Source organism: Cyprinus carpio, chromosome A1 (genome assembly GCF_018340385.1).
Source record: "Cyprinus carpio isolate SPL01 chromosome A1, ASM1834038v1, whole genome shotgun sequence".
NCBI classification, from domain to species: Eukaryota; Metazoa; Chordata; class Actinopteri; order Cypriniformes; family Cyprinidae; genus Cyprinus; species Cyprinus carpio.
Genome location: NC_056572.1, coordinates 6,971,422 through 6,985,769, shown reverse-complemented (window position 1 = coordinate 6,985,769; position 14,348 = coordinate 6,971,422). Strand labels below are relative to the sequence as shown.

At 39.4% G+C, this 14,348-nt stretch overlaps 2 protein-coding genes across 3 annotated transcripts in view; both read right to left on the bottom strand.

Moving 5' to 3' along the window:
• The window catches only part of LOC109061405 (protein sidekick-1-like), a 206,867-nt gene that overhangs the window by 45,265 nt on the left and 147,254 nt on the right, over window positions 1-14,348 (bottom strand). Inside the window, 3 exon segments of the mRNA XM_042729635.1 lie at window positions 1,108-1,229; window positions 1,864-2,055; window positions 3,162-3,260. Of these exon segments, the coding sequence (XP_042585569.1) occupies window positions 1,108-1,229; window positions 1,864-2,055; window positions 3,162-3,260 (413 nt within the window).
• Window positions 7,313-12,027, bottom strand: LOC109082538. 2 transcript variants are annotated; one of them, XM_042729522.1, is made up of 2 exons: window positions 7,704-12,027; window positions 7,313-7,442 (listed from the first exon to the last, which is right to left on the bottom strand). In XM_042729522.1, exon 1 carries the CDS (start codon window positions 12,017-12,019, stop codon window positions 7,709-7,711), a length of 4,311 nt encoding a protein of 1,436 aa, XP_042585456.1. In that variant the 5' UTR covers window positions 12,020-12,027; the 3' UTR covers window positions 7,313-7,442; window positions 7,704-7,708. The 2 variants fall into 2 exon arrangements, with proteins under 2 accessions (XP_042585456.1, XP_042585385.1); XM_042729451.1 differs by having other exon boundaries at window positions 7,313-7,436.

The following is a 14,348-nucleotide window of genomic DNA, read 5'->3' as shown; positions in this document are numbered from 1 at the left end:
GAGTGTGAGCTTGCATGTGTGTCGGTGTGTGTGCGCTTTCTCCGGGGGAAAATGTTTTAGTGCAAGAGCAAGCCTGTTTTTCCCTGGAGATGAAGTACCTGCCAGACAACAGCATCTTCACTGGGGCACAGCCTGCCAGACAAGGGCATAACACACACCCACAAATACACAAACACACACACACGTTTATACTTATGAGCACATACACTGAAAAGTCATATTCCATAGAGCAGTCTTGGCAGAGAGTAAATTGCAGTTTGTGGAAAAGTTAACCATTCGACAGAAGGAAAATTACCATTCGTCACAAATTTACTTATTTTGCAGAGAGAAAACAGCAATTTGTGGCAAAGGTAACTTTTTTTTTTTTTTTTCAGAGAGAAAGGTGCCCTTCAAGGCAATATTTGCATAATGAAAATGGCAATTTGTGGCCAAGTTCAACAGGCAAATTTTTGACATTTGCGGCAAAGTGAAACTATATATTTAATTTAACATGTATTTGCAGAAAAAAAAAAACATTCATAAACAAATAACCATTTTGCAGAGAGAAAAGTGCAATTTGCAGCAAAGTTAACCCTTTTGGAGAGAAAAACTGCTGGTATTAACCATGACATACCAATCATGAAAATTACAACCATTTTTCCTGAGAGACAAGTGTCATTCATGTCAAAGTTAACCATTTGGAAAGATAACATTGCTATAAGTAACTAACGTTAAGCATTGTAAAAAAAAAAAACAAAAAAAAAACCTTCCAATCATGAAAACCTATACCTTTTATGAAAAAGGTAACCATGTCTCTGATAGAAAAGTGCAATTCTTGTGGAAAAGTTAACAGTTTGGCTGCCAAAAAAGTAACATTCATGGCAAAGTTAGCCATTTTGCGTAGAACAAAGTGTGCTTTGTTGCCAAGTTAATCATTTTGGAAAGAGAAAATTGCTATAAGTGACAAAGTTAACCATTTTACAAAGAGAAAACTGCCATTCTTGAAAAAGAATGAATGAAAAATGCAATTTGTGGCAGAGTTAACCATTTTTTTTCCAGTGCTTCTGATGTGAAAAACAATTTATCAATGCAAGTTCTAATAAATTTTACACAAACACGCCTACGCACCTGTCCTTCTACGATCCATTTGGAGATGACGGTTTTGCCGTCACTGCCGGGGTGGAACTTTATGGTAGCGGAGCGAGGACTGATGTTGGAGATGACCAGATTGGAGGGTGCACCAGGAAGCTCTGTTCAGCAACACAACAACAACAACAAAAAACATATTTATGTAACTCACAAGCTGCTCTGATTGAAAAATTTCCTGCATTTTGTGTTCTGCTCTCTGTCTGTTTTCTCCATCCTGTGTCTTCATTATCCTTCAAAGAAAACTCCTGTAAATGGGCCCATAACTCACTTCAGAGTCAATGAGGTTTTGTGTACAGCAGTGCACATTGTGTTTGGGTATATGATTAATTGGTAATTAAATGGATTGATAATGATATTTGGGTGGTTCACGGTGGCTCATTCAACAGTAGATAAAGCTCGTTCTCTCCTGACTCCACAGCATATCAGTGGGAGATAATGAGTGTAGCTTGGCTTTTGGTCATCATCATTTATTTCATGTTCTCTCTAACACACGCGCACACACGCAGCGGCCCCAAGAGCTTCATTCCGACTCCGTGTGATGTATTACAGTCTTACTGACTGTGTCTCGGATTGCTGGTCTATGTGAAATATGCGCCCCACTGCGGCATCCTGTTCCATGTGCTGAATTTCCTTTAGAGTTTGAACACGGTGACTATCACTGATTCCCAAGGGAGAATTTGATGCATTAAAGTGATGCTAGCATTGAAGTGTGTATTTGTTTAAGAGTGTGGAGACCTGGCGGCAGTCCTGTTGAGATGGTCGACGAGGTGGCAGTACCGGTGCCGGCCTGTGTAACCGCAGCCACCTGCAGAGTGTACGTGGTGAGTGAAGTAAGCCCGGTCACTTCATACGCTAGCGTAGAATTGGACAGAGTCTGAGATACACGGGTTTCGTTCTGACCGGCCTCCTCCCAGCACAACACATAACCTATGGAGAGGTGGAAATGAGATGAGAAGAAAGAGGCAATTAAGCTTTGTTCCACAACTTGAACCGCCTTGCTGCTTTCGTCTCTTATAAATGGCTGAATTGAACCTCTCTTTATGGTTCATTGCATGCATTTGCAAAGTGAAATTACAAGAAAGATGCACAACCTCACAATTATTACAACAGTGTTATAACCGAATCAAAGCAGTAAGCTACTAAAGCTTCTTACTTAACTACACTTCCTAGTAACATGACAGTAATTTAGATATTTTCATAATTATTTAACCAGAAACAACCAGAAACTGTTTTTCAGTAAACCTTTTACACTCTTGCTACTTTTTAAATTTTTAAATTTGTGCAATAATAATGTGTTTAGAAATGAATTCTGTCATTTTTGCCATGACAGTAGTGGAAAAGAAATTTTACACAATTTGTGTTTTAAAATATTTTCACACTTTTTACATAATTTGACAAAATAACAGCTTGACTGTATATGACACAATAAAAACATTCCATTCACAAGTGATATTTACCATTATTTTTCATGTCAAAAATTAAATTTACCTTGATTTTTCTCGATTATTTCATCTCAACCATTTTCACAACATAAATGCTTGTTTAGATTATCAAAATGTTTTATTAAACTTTTAAATTTACTTTGCAAAACAACAAAACTCTCTAAAGTGATAGCACTCTTAACTCTTCTACACTTTTTACACTTTTAGCCCAGTTAATTAAAGGCTTTTTATCTTTACTACATGAGTGCCTTTATTGTACAGTATTTCATCTTTTCAATTTAAAATGTACTTGTTTTTAATGTTTTTAACTTTTTTCTTCATGTTTACATACTGAAAACTTGGGTCTAGGACAAGGTTAAAATAATAAAATCAATACATAAAAGGCATCTGGAAACTAAAATAAATTAAGACAAGCCAAAAATTCTCCAAGTTTGAAGGTGATCTTTATTAAAAAAAATATGACATTTAAAATCTGCTAGTTTTAACTAAAGTCAAGCCCAGGAACACCTTTACATGCAGAGCGGAAAAGATTAATGGGAGTTCCTGTGGCGGTTGAGTTGAAGCTGTGATTGGATAATTGAGCCTGTTCACCTGTGATGATGCCATTCTTGTCATCCGGTTCCTGCCAGCTGATCCTCAGAGATGTGTCCAGGATCTCAGTGAAACTCAGTTGAGTCACCGGGCCCGGTTCTACAGCACACAAAAACAATGTTAAAGATGCACTCAGCAATGTTACTGCAGGTTTCTCTGGAAAATGTAAATATAATTTGAGAAACACTATATTTTAAGGACATATTTTCACTATTAACTAGTTGTTTATTAGCATGCATATTGGCTTCATATTATTACTTATAAAACAATAATAAAGCCGTATTCTGCATGATCATATTTTAGATCCCTTAATCCTACCCCATTCCTAAACTTAACAACTACTGTACCTTACTACCTATTAATAAGCAGCAATTCAGGAGTTTATTGAGGGAAAAGTTGAAGTTAATAGTGAGAATTAGTGCCTAAGCTAGAGTGTGACCATAATTTGCTCGTACGTTGTTTGAGTACCTAAGCATACAAAGAGAGCATTTTTATTAGAAGCAGAAGGTCAACTACAGAAAAAGACATGAGACATTTGAGAACTTTAAAAAACAGCCTCATGATTTAATTTCACCGTGAATACACAGCAGTTATGTCTATGCTCTTACTGCAAGCACATGTGTGTGTGTGGACTGTAGATGTGCACATGGAACAAAGCTTGTTATTTATTGGGCAGTATGTTACAGACACTTTAAAATCTGCCCATGGTAAAGGATTACCTTGGAGCCTCAGTCCGCAAGATCATAATTCTCCCAACGAAGATCTTGTTGCTGTGGAACCATTGTATCACAAATGCAAATAGGCGAAAGCAATGTGTTTGTGTTTGTTGGCAATTACCCTTATGAGTTAACAGTCATTCAGTGGTTAATCAATCATGCATACACACCCCGCAAGACAATACATCTGACAGGCGAACATGACAGTTGCCTGAGAAGCGTAGTGGTTAACGTGGGCGGATAAAGCTTCAATCACATTAGATCTAACACGCGCGTGGCAAACCCTTATGCCCCGGACTGTCAAACAGAGTCTCGCTAGACTGACAGGTTAATCAATCACATGCTTATGAGAATATGACTCCATGCAACTCACTGCATTGCAGTTCAATTAATTTTCTATTCAATTTTGGTCTGACCTAGAGGTCAAGGTTTAGCTGGTTAGCATGGTCACTGCTGGTAGATGCCGTAAATACACCAAAAATTTAAAAAGCATTTTTCTCTATAAATGGATTTTAACATATAGCCTCTATAAATGGATTTTAACATTTAATTTTGAGCAGTGTTGTTATTGTTAACTTTAATATTTTGTTAAATAAAAGCTAAAATGCAATAAAAAAATACAATAAAAATTAGATGAAAACTTACAAAAACTTACAAAAATCACTAAAACTAAAAAAAAATTAAGTTAAACATAAATATCAAAAAAACTAATAAAATGACAAAAGCTTATAAGACTAAAATGTAATTATCATATGAAAACACACTAAAATGACCGAAAAAAGAGAGATAAATTAAAGCTAGAAATATAAATATACAAAAACACATAAAGTAACACATATGCTAATAAAATACTTAAATTAAAATTCAAATGAAAATATAAAATCAAACGCTAATATCACTATTAATTTTTAATATTAGGGCTGTCAATGTTAACGCATACGATTAATTTTACAATCCTTAACGCGTTAAAATAATTTAATGCAATTAAAGCAAAATTAGTGAAGCACAATTTTTATTCGAACCCTTTAACCCAATTTTGTTTCTCTGCTTGCGGTCAGATCATTTTAAGCCGCTAAATTTCAGGAAAGTTTTCAGTCCAATAATCCAGTAAGCGAATGCATTTAAACAATCCATCCAAAACAGCACTAATATAAAGGAAACCAGGCTGATTACATCAGAGATTGCAAAGAGAACAGAGACTCACGTTGCGTTTTCAGTTTCACTTTTAAACACGAGCTGTGTCATATTCTGTGATTGTCTCTGAAGTGCGCAAGCCCTCACACATCGCACTGTGTGAAGTACAGACTGAATGGAATGTCAATACATCCCACCGCTGTATGGCCAGATGAGACTTGACTGGATAACCAGTGTCTCGCTAGTAAAGTTTTGATGGATGAAGACTGCAATCAAGGTAAAGATGATTGCGGTGGTGTACAGGAGTCATACAGTAAGCATGTGTAAGTCCGTTTTATTAATGCGTGCATGAGTGCTCTTGACACCCTGATCGCACATTGTATTTATGCACAGGCACAGACATTTATGTACATTCACGTTGTTTCCACACACATTCACGATAATGTTTTGATTTGTCATATGTATGTTGCTGTTTAGTTATACGGAATAGATCTGTGTACTGTAGTAGATATATGCAGTCAGCAGGCGGTTGGTTTAGGGTTTTTTTTTTTGGCATCTCCATGTGGTCCTGTTCGTTATGGCAACTTGACTTCTCTAAAATGTAAAAAAGCTCTTTGCTGTTGCACTGTGCACATACTATACAAACCGTTTTTTTTTTTTTTGTTACCATTTTTTTTCTCTTTCATGTGCTTATATGGGCTCCTTATATCATTTGGTTCTTTGGTGTCCTTTTGGAGTTCCTAAATGTCCCTTTTTGTAAAGACATCTAAACTTATCTTGAAAAAAGCTTGCAGAAAATAACTTTTTGAGAATCACCCTTCAATCTTTTGGTTTACTTTGCTGGAAAAAGCAAATAATGACAAAATAAACATTTGAAACAAGATAAAAGGTCTATACTTAATTTCATAAAGTGTGCAATTAAAATGAATATTAACATTAATAAAACACCTATTCAAAATATTAATAAATACCATAAGAGTACATAAATAATACAAAATAAAGTAAATAGCAAATAGATTTTTGCAAGCAACAGACACTAATGTTCAAAAGTTTAAGAAAATTTAGCTGTGCCAACAGGAATAAACTGCATTTAAAAATATATATTCAAATATTATATATATTCAGAATATTACTGTTTTTGCTGTACTTTCTATCAAATAAATGCAGCCTTGGTGAAAAGAAAAGACTTCTTTAAAAAACACTACAAAAAATCTAACCAATCTAAAACTTCTGAGCAGTAGTGCATCATCTCCAATATTTGAAATGAAATTAAATGAAATACACTTCATTATGCCCAAGGGGAAATTTGTCTTGGACTCAAGGTGAGTTTACATTGACAAAATATTGGATCCATAAACAATAAATACAAAAATACATAATAATAAATACATAAAACACAAGTCTCTATACAGCATTAATAAGATAACGTTCATAATAATTTAATTATATTTTAACAGATGTTTTAGCAGCAGCCAATTATTTTTGGAGGCATGAATTAGACTCAAAGGATCTATTAAAATGGCACATTTAATGTTTATTTGCTGGAAGTTAATGCTAACAAATAGTATTTGGTAGGTACTTCAAACCTCCTTGGTTTTAACTACTTTTATTCACTTTGTTTCCATTCCATTCTTCAGAAAATTAAACCTGAAACAACCAGGGAATCAAAAAGATCGAGTTAAATGACCAAACAAAGTGAATTTCCCACATAATGCTTGCGTGAGCACAACGCTAAATCTTTTTGTAACAAATAAAAGGCTGAGAGATGAGAGAGCTAGTACGTGCACAATGGTTTTTCATGTCTAACCTGTTTGTGTGATTGAGCTTGTCGGATATCGCCAAGTAGTAAGGCACGAGGACACAGGATTACCAACAAAAAAAAGGTTTTATTTTACTCAAAAATAAGAAAAAGGTCTCAGTTACAAAATAAATCAACTTGTTCTAACAAATAATCTAGCTAGACTTTAATAAAGTAAACAAAACAAGTTTTAATTCAATATAACGAAACTTAAGAAGAACTGAACAAAACAAAACTAACTCCCCAAATGAGACAACAGACAGGTATTTATCACAGACGGTGAGCTCACTTAAACAAGACAGGGGAAAAACATACAATCAACACTTTATAAACCAACAAATTAGTTACAAGTTATCTAATCAAAGTAAATAGAGTAACAAACAAAACAATCTAATAATACAAAACAACAAATATTAATACTAAAAATAAATTGGAACCAATCAGAAATATAACTTCATTTCTTCACCCCCCCATGACATAGCATCCAGTTGGTATCATCCAGTGGAATGCTCAGACCATAAATATTGACTGCCGCACGCGCCTCAGCCTTTTGTCAGTCAAGACCGCGATGACGGAAAGACGCACACCTGAGTCAACGCCATTCATCCAACCTCCATGCCACGGTAACTTAAACTCAAATAGAAACAAAGATAAGGAAACAGAAATAGTACAACGAAAGCCAGTAAGTGTGCACTCCAAACCAACGAACGAAGTACTAACATGTATAAATAAAGCTTTGCAATTTGTCAAACAAAGTCTGTGTAGTGATTTTCTTATACATAAACCTTAAATCCTATACCATAAATTCAAATATAAATGAATAATAAAAAGGAAGAAAATAACTATCAGTATGTAAATGAATATATGTATCGTGAATGAATGCGTTGATGTTACCCTTATCAATGTGTGGCCACAGGTTCGGCCATCACACACCCCCTCCCTTCAGGCATCTCGTGGATACAACGAGAGAAGTAGTCAGCGGTCACATTGGACTTGCCCGGAACGTGCTGGACAGTGAACCGGAAAGGCTGCATAGCCAGATACCACCGTGTGATCCTCCCATTGGTATCTTTCATCCTTTCCAGCCACTGGAGAGCTTTATGGTCCGTTTCCAACTTGAACTCCCTTCCAAGTAGGTAATATCTCAAGGAGTCTAGGGCCCATTTAACTGCCAAACATTCCTTCTCTATTGTCGAATAGCGGACTTCCCTTGGAAAGAGTTTGCGGCTAATGAAAGCCACAGGCCGTCGCTCACCAGGTGGTCCCTGTAACAACACAGCCCCTATGCCCCTCTCAGAGGCATCCGTCTGCACAATAAATTCTTGATCAAAGTCTGGACTGTACAGCACAGCATTTTCTCTTAACGCCGATTGAATATCTCGAAAGGCCGTCATCCTTTCTTCTGACCACTGCCATTGATTTGGACATCGAACCCCCACCATATCTGTCAACAGGGCAGCCCTGCTAGAAAAGTGAGGGATAAAACGATTATAAAATCCCGCCATTCCCAGAAAGGACCTGAGTTCCTTACGTGTCTGAGGAATGGGAGCTTCCTCTAATGCCTGGACCTTTTTGACTTGTGGTCGCACTACCCCGTTGCCAATGACAAAGCCCAGGTACTCTGTTTCCGTCCTGGCTACAGCACACTTGGCAGGATTCACTGTGAGGCCTGCTTCTTGCAGACGCTGTAGAACCTCTTGAAGGTGTTGAACATGCTCCTCCCAGGTAGTACTGTAGATGACTATGTCATCCAAATAAGCTGCAGCAAAGGTTAGCCCATGTAACACCTGGTCAATAAGTCTCTGAAAGGTAGCCGGTGCCCCATGCAGGCCAAAGGGTAAAACCCGGAAATGGAATAGCCCCCATGGTGTCCTAAATGCTGTTAAAGGACGGGCCTGTTGTGTCAATGGTATCTGCCAATACCCTTTGGACAAATCGATGGTCGTCAGGTATTTGGCTTTGCCCAATCGATCAATTAAGGCGTCTATACGGGGAGTAGGATATGAGTCAAACTGTGATACAGAATTCAAGTACCGGAAGTCAATACAAAACCGGATACTCCCATCCTTTTTCGGTACTAGGACCACCGGATGGCACCACTCGCTTTTAGAGGGTTCAATAATTCCCAGTCTCAGCATCAAGTTCACTTCCTCCTTCAAGTCCTCTTGGAGTCTCTCAGGTATTCTGTAACTCATACGTCTAACAGCTGCATCAGGTTTTAATATCACATCATGTTGTATCAAAGATGTCAAACCAGGATATTCTGAGAAGGTTTCAGGGGTACATAGAGCTCTCACCTGGGATTGCTGATCTTCAGGCAGATGCTCCAGATGAATATTTCCAGCTACTGGTCGAGGCAAGTACTGGTCTTCCCATTCCTCCTCCTCCTTCACATGACGAATCATCATCACTTGCGCTCTCTGCTCAGGTCGGGATACCCACTTCTTCAAAAGGTTGACATGAAGTACTCGGCTAGCACGATCTTGCCCTGGAATGACCACTTCATACGTGGTGGGGCCTAGCTGGTTCCTGATCTCGAAGGGGCCCTGCCACTTGGCCAACAGCTTGCTCTCCTGACTCGGCAGCATCACAAGTACTCGGTCTCCAACCACAAAGCCTCTTTCCCGTGCCGTTTGGTCGTACCATGTTTTTTGGTGCTTCTGGGCCTCCATCAGGTGGGTCTGCGCCAAAGTCCTCATTTTCTCCAGACGTTCCCTCATTTGCAAGACATAAGACACAATGTTAATAGGCTCACTCTCACCATGGTCGCCTTCCCAGACTTCTTTAAGTAGTGTCAGAGGTCCCCGAACTTCATGGCCGTATAAGAGCTCAAACGGAGAAAACCCGGTAGAAGCCTGGGGTACTTCTCTATAAGCAAAAAGAAGATACGGGAGCCATTGGTCCCAGTCCCGGCCAGTCTCACCAACAAATTTCCGCAGCATTTGTTTCAATGTCTGATTAAATCGTTCTGTGAGCCCATCAGTTTGAGGATGGTAAGGTGTTGTCCGCAAACTCTTAATACCCAGCAACTGGTAGACTTGTTTCAGGAGATTGGACATGAAATTGGTCCCTTGGTCAGTGAGAATTTCAGCTGGCAGTCCGACTCTGGAAAAGAACTGGACTAGACAAGTTGCAACATATTTAGCTTTGACAGACTTTAAAGGGAATACCTCTGGGTACCTCGTAGCATAATCAGTGATCACCAGTAGAAACCGGTTACCTGCACAGCTCTTTTCCACAGGGCCAACGACATCCATGCCCAGACGTTCGAATGGTGTACTGATTACAGGAAGGGGCTGGAGGGGCACTCTTGATGGACGTTTGATGGATACTTTTTGACAATCAGGGCAACTTTTACAGTACTGGGCAACATCCGTTTCCAAGCCGGGCCAGTAAAAGTGTCTTTTGATACGTGCAGTGGTTTTCTTTTTCCCTAGGTGGCCAGCCCAGGGAATGGAATGGCTCAGGTGAAGGACAACCTCTCGAGTATCCTGCGGAACCACCAGCTGTTTTACCAGTCCGATTTGGCGGTAGAGTATGCCCTGTTCAAATACAAAATGCTCACCCTTGTCATTAGTGGGTCCCTCCCCTGTGGTCTCCTGGTTTGCTTTCTGTAGGCAAACAGCAAGACTAACATCTTTTTGCTGTAATGCAATTATGTTAGTAGGCAGCTGGACATGTGGGGTTAGATTGCATGTGCTCTCTACGGGCAATTGGGAGGCATTATACCCAAGCTTTGCTCGTCTCTTTTGACGTCTAGATTTTCTTGATTTTGTGATGCCCATCGCTAAATCTACGTCATAAAAGGGCAGTGTCGAAAGAGTCTGTATCGCTTCTTCCGGCTGCTTTGCCATGGCCCTTGTTATCACTATGTTGCACTGCTGCACGGGCTTGACCAGATCTAGGAGCACTGGTAAATCACGACCAAGAACTACGGGATACGGAAGATTATCTGCTACCCCTACTTCTAACAGGTAGGTTTGACCTTCAACCCCAATATATAGGTCTGCAGTTGGCACCATTCTTTCCTCCCCATGTACGCAGCAGATGGGTAATTTATTATAGGCCCTAATTAAAGATGGAGCCACAAATTTCCTGTTCACCAGAGTCTGGTCACTCCCAGTATCCACTAGGGCCTTCAGTTCTTTCCCGTTTACGGTCACCGTCTTGATCTGTAACAGTACCTTTGGTTTGGTTATCTTTGCTGCGCTGCCTCTGGGAGCATAACACAAGTTAGTTAGTTTAGCAGCATTTTGTGGGCAGGCTGGCCTTGTGTGGCCCTCTTGTCCGCACTGGAAACAAATGACTGGTCCTCTTAAAATGTTATGCCGTCTAACTTCTGGAAAATCTCCCTTGGGAGACTTACCCGCCCCAGGCACCGGTTTCTGATGGAACGGGGCCCGTCGGGAGTCACTACCAGTTGTCCAACTCCACGGTTGATTCTTTTTTCTTGCAGCCACAAAGACATCAGCTAATGACGCGGCATCCGCTGCGGTCCTAGGGTCCCGTTCCCGGACCCAGACCTGGAGTTCAGGAGAAAGCATGCGAAGATACTGTTCTAGAATGATCATTTCACCCACCTCTTCGATGGTTTTCTCCCGGGGTCTAATCCACTTGCCATAGAGTTCCTTCAGCCTTATGTACAGTTCTTTTGGACTCTCGGATGGATAGACATCTAAGGAGCGAAACCTCTGTCTATAGGTCTCTGCACTGATATCGTATTTAATGAGGATGGCTGCCTTGACCTTCTCATACTCGATACAATCATCCAAATCCATATTAACATATGCAGCCCTTGCTTTGCCAGTCAATAACGGAATCAAGTGAAAAGTCCAATCAGCCTTGGGCCAGCGGCAAGCTGTGGCGATTCGCTCAAAAGTTATTAAAAAATGCTCTATATCATCAGAGTCAGCTAACTTTTCCAGTCGAGGTTCACGAGGCCACATTGGTCCAGAATAATCAACATTAGGGTCAGCATCCCTTGTGTGGGAGGTAAACTGGTGAGGAGAACGTCGGGTTCCAGGATCTGCATCTCCACCCTGGCCATCAAGATAATCTAAATTGGTCGGGCGTGGCTCAGGAGTAAAGGAGGTACGAGCCTGAACCTCAGTCTGTAATAAGCTGAATTGATGTTGAAGAGCTCTAAATCGTCGCTCCTGTTCTCCATACTCCTGCTTCCTTGCTGCCTCCCGGACATCCATTTTCGCCATATGGGCTCGAAACAGGCCAGTCAAATCACCCAATGATGGTTATCTACTTGCTGCCTCCTTTTCCCCATCAAACACCTCTTCGTCTATAGTCCTCTCCTCATCTCTTTCTTCTCGCTCAGTTGGAGCAAGCTTAGGAACTCCTTTCTTTGGCGGTCGACTCATAACTCCTCAAAAAATATAATTAAACAAGAGGGGGGAAAAACAAAACAAAAACCTGTGTCCTCTACTGGCTCATCCCACCGCTGCCACCATATGTCGGATATCGCCAAGTAGTAAGGCACGAGGACACAGGATTGCCAACAAAAAAAAAGGTTTTATTTTACTCAAAAATAAGAAAAAGGTCTCAGTTACAAAATAAATCAACTTATTCTAACAAATAATCTAGCTAGACTTTAATAAAGTAAACAAAACAAGTTTTAATTCAATATAACGAAACTTAAGAAGAACTGAACAAAACAAAACTAACTCCCCAAATGAGACAACAGACAGGTATTTATCACAGACGGTGAGCTCACTTAAACAAGACAGGGGAAAACATACAATCAACACTTTATAAACCAACAAATTAGTTACAAGTTATCTAATCAAAGTAAATAGAGTAACAAACAAAACAATCTAATAATACAAAACAACAAATATTAATACTAAAAAATAAATTGGAACCAATCAGAAATATAACTTCATTTCTTCACCCCCCCCCCCATGACATAGCATCCAGTTGGTATCGTCCAGTGGAATGCTCAGACCATAAATATTGACTGCCGCACGCGCCTCAGCCTTTTGTCAGTCAAGACCGCGATGACGGAAAGACGCACACCTGAGTCAACGCCATTCATCCAACCTCCATGCCACGGTAACTTAAACTCAAATAGAAACAAAGATAAGGAAACAGAAATAGTACAACGCAAGCCAGTAAGTGTGCACACTCCAAACCAACGAACGAAGTACTAACATGTATAAATAAAGCTTTGCAATTTGTCAAACAAAGTCTGTGTAGTGATTTTCTTATACATAAACCTTAAATCCTATACCATAAATTCAAATATAAATGAATAATAAAAAGGAAGAAAATAACTATCAGTATGTAAATGAATATATGTATCGTGAATGAATGCGTTGATGTTACCCTTATCAATGTGTGGCCACAGGTTCGGCCATCACAGAGCTATTCATGGGAAACAAGCTCCTGTGGCTCAACATTGCAGAGAAGACCACATGCAGTTATCATCTGATGAAAATGACATTGTCTGTTAACAGCTGCATGTGCATTCACACACATATCCAAGCATACACACACACGGTGTGTGGGACAATCAATAGCGAGCACATAAGCATTGACTAACAGGAGTGATCCTGCTTCAATAATTGCAGGTTAGTCAAGGCTGATTCTCCGTACCTGTGGCATGACGTGAAAACAGTGTTTGGGTGGCCAATATATATTCAGTGAAAAGACTAATCAATGGCGATGTAAAAAGCACAATTATGTGGCAAATTGTGGCATGCATAGTGAAAGGGCCAAATTTCTCCTCTGTATTGATTTTGTTGGCTAGAATGTCAAACAAACTGGCTTGTTTTTGCCGAGAGATCTCTTTCTCAAAGCCTTCTGGACAGTTTTCAAGTAAAGAGCGTACTGTTAGTCAATTGTCTCCAATTAAATACAGAGGGACTGTCTGTAAGAGTGTGTGGGTATCTGCAAGAGTGTGAAATATGATTTTACATGTCAGTAATGCAAGCAAAACATTATATCTCAGAGGACACATTTATTGCTTAAAGGTTGCTCTTTCATTGCTCAGGAGACTTAATGGAGCTCTCATTTGCTTTTTATTGAAGTATCAACTGTTTCTCTCCAAAAATAGACAGCAGAAACAAATGACACTATTTCTGAAAAACAGTAAGAGAGCTATAACTTTAAAGGAAGAGTTCAGTTGTAGATGAGTTTGTTTCTTCACCAGAAAAGATTTGGAGAAATTAAGCATTACATCACTTGCTCACCAATAGATCCTTTGCAGTGAATGGGTGCCGTCAGAAAAAGAGTCCAAACAGCTAATAAAAACATCACAATAATCCACAACATGACTCCAGTTCATCAATTAATGTCTTGTGAAGCAAAAAGCTGCATGTAAGAAACAAATAAATCATTAAAGCGTTTTAAGTTTAAAACCATTGCTTCTAGCCAAAATAAGAGTCCATAACCCATAATAATGCTTCCTCTAGTGAAAAACTCCTTCCACTGTTGTCCTCTCACATCAAAATCCACAACATACATTTTTAGAACTTGTTTCGGACTGTTTTTGCTTGTAAACGATGCTTGATCTGTGCATATTTCTCT

Excerpts from the sequence above, each read along its gene's own strand:
- LOC109082538 (XM_042729522.1), bottom strand. The coding sequence starts at position 12,019 with ATGGCGAAAATGGATGTCCGGGAGGCAGCAAGGAAGCAGGAGTATGGA.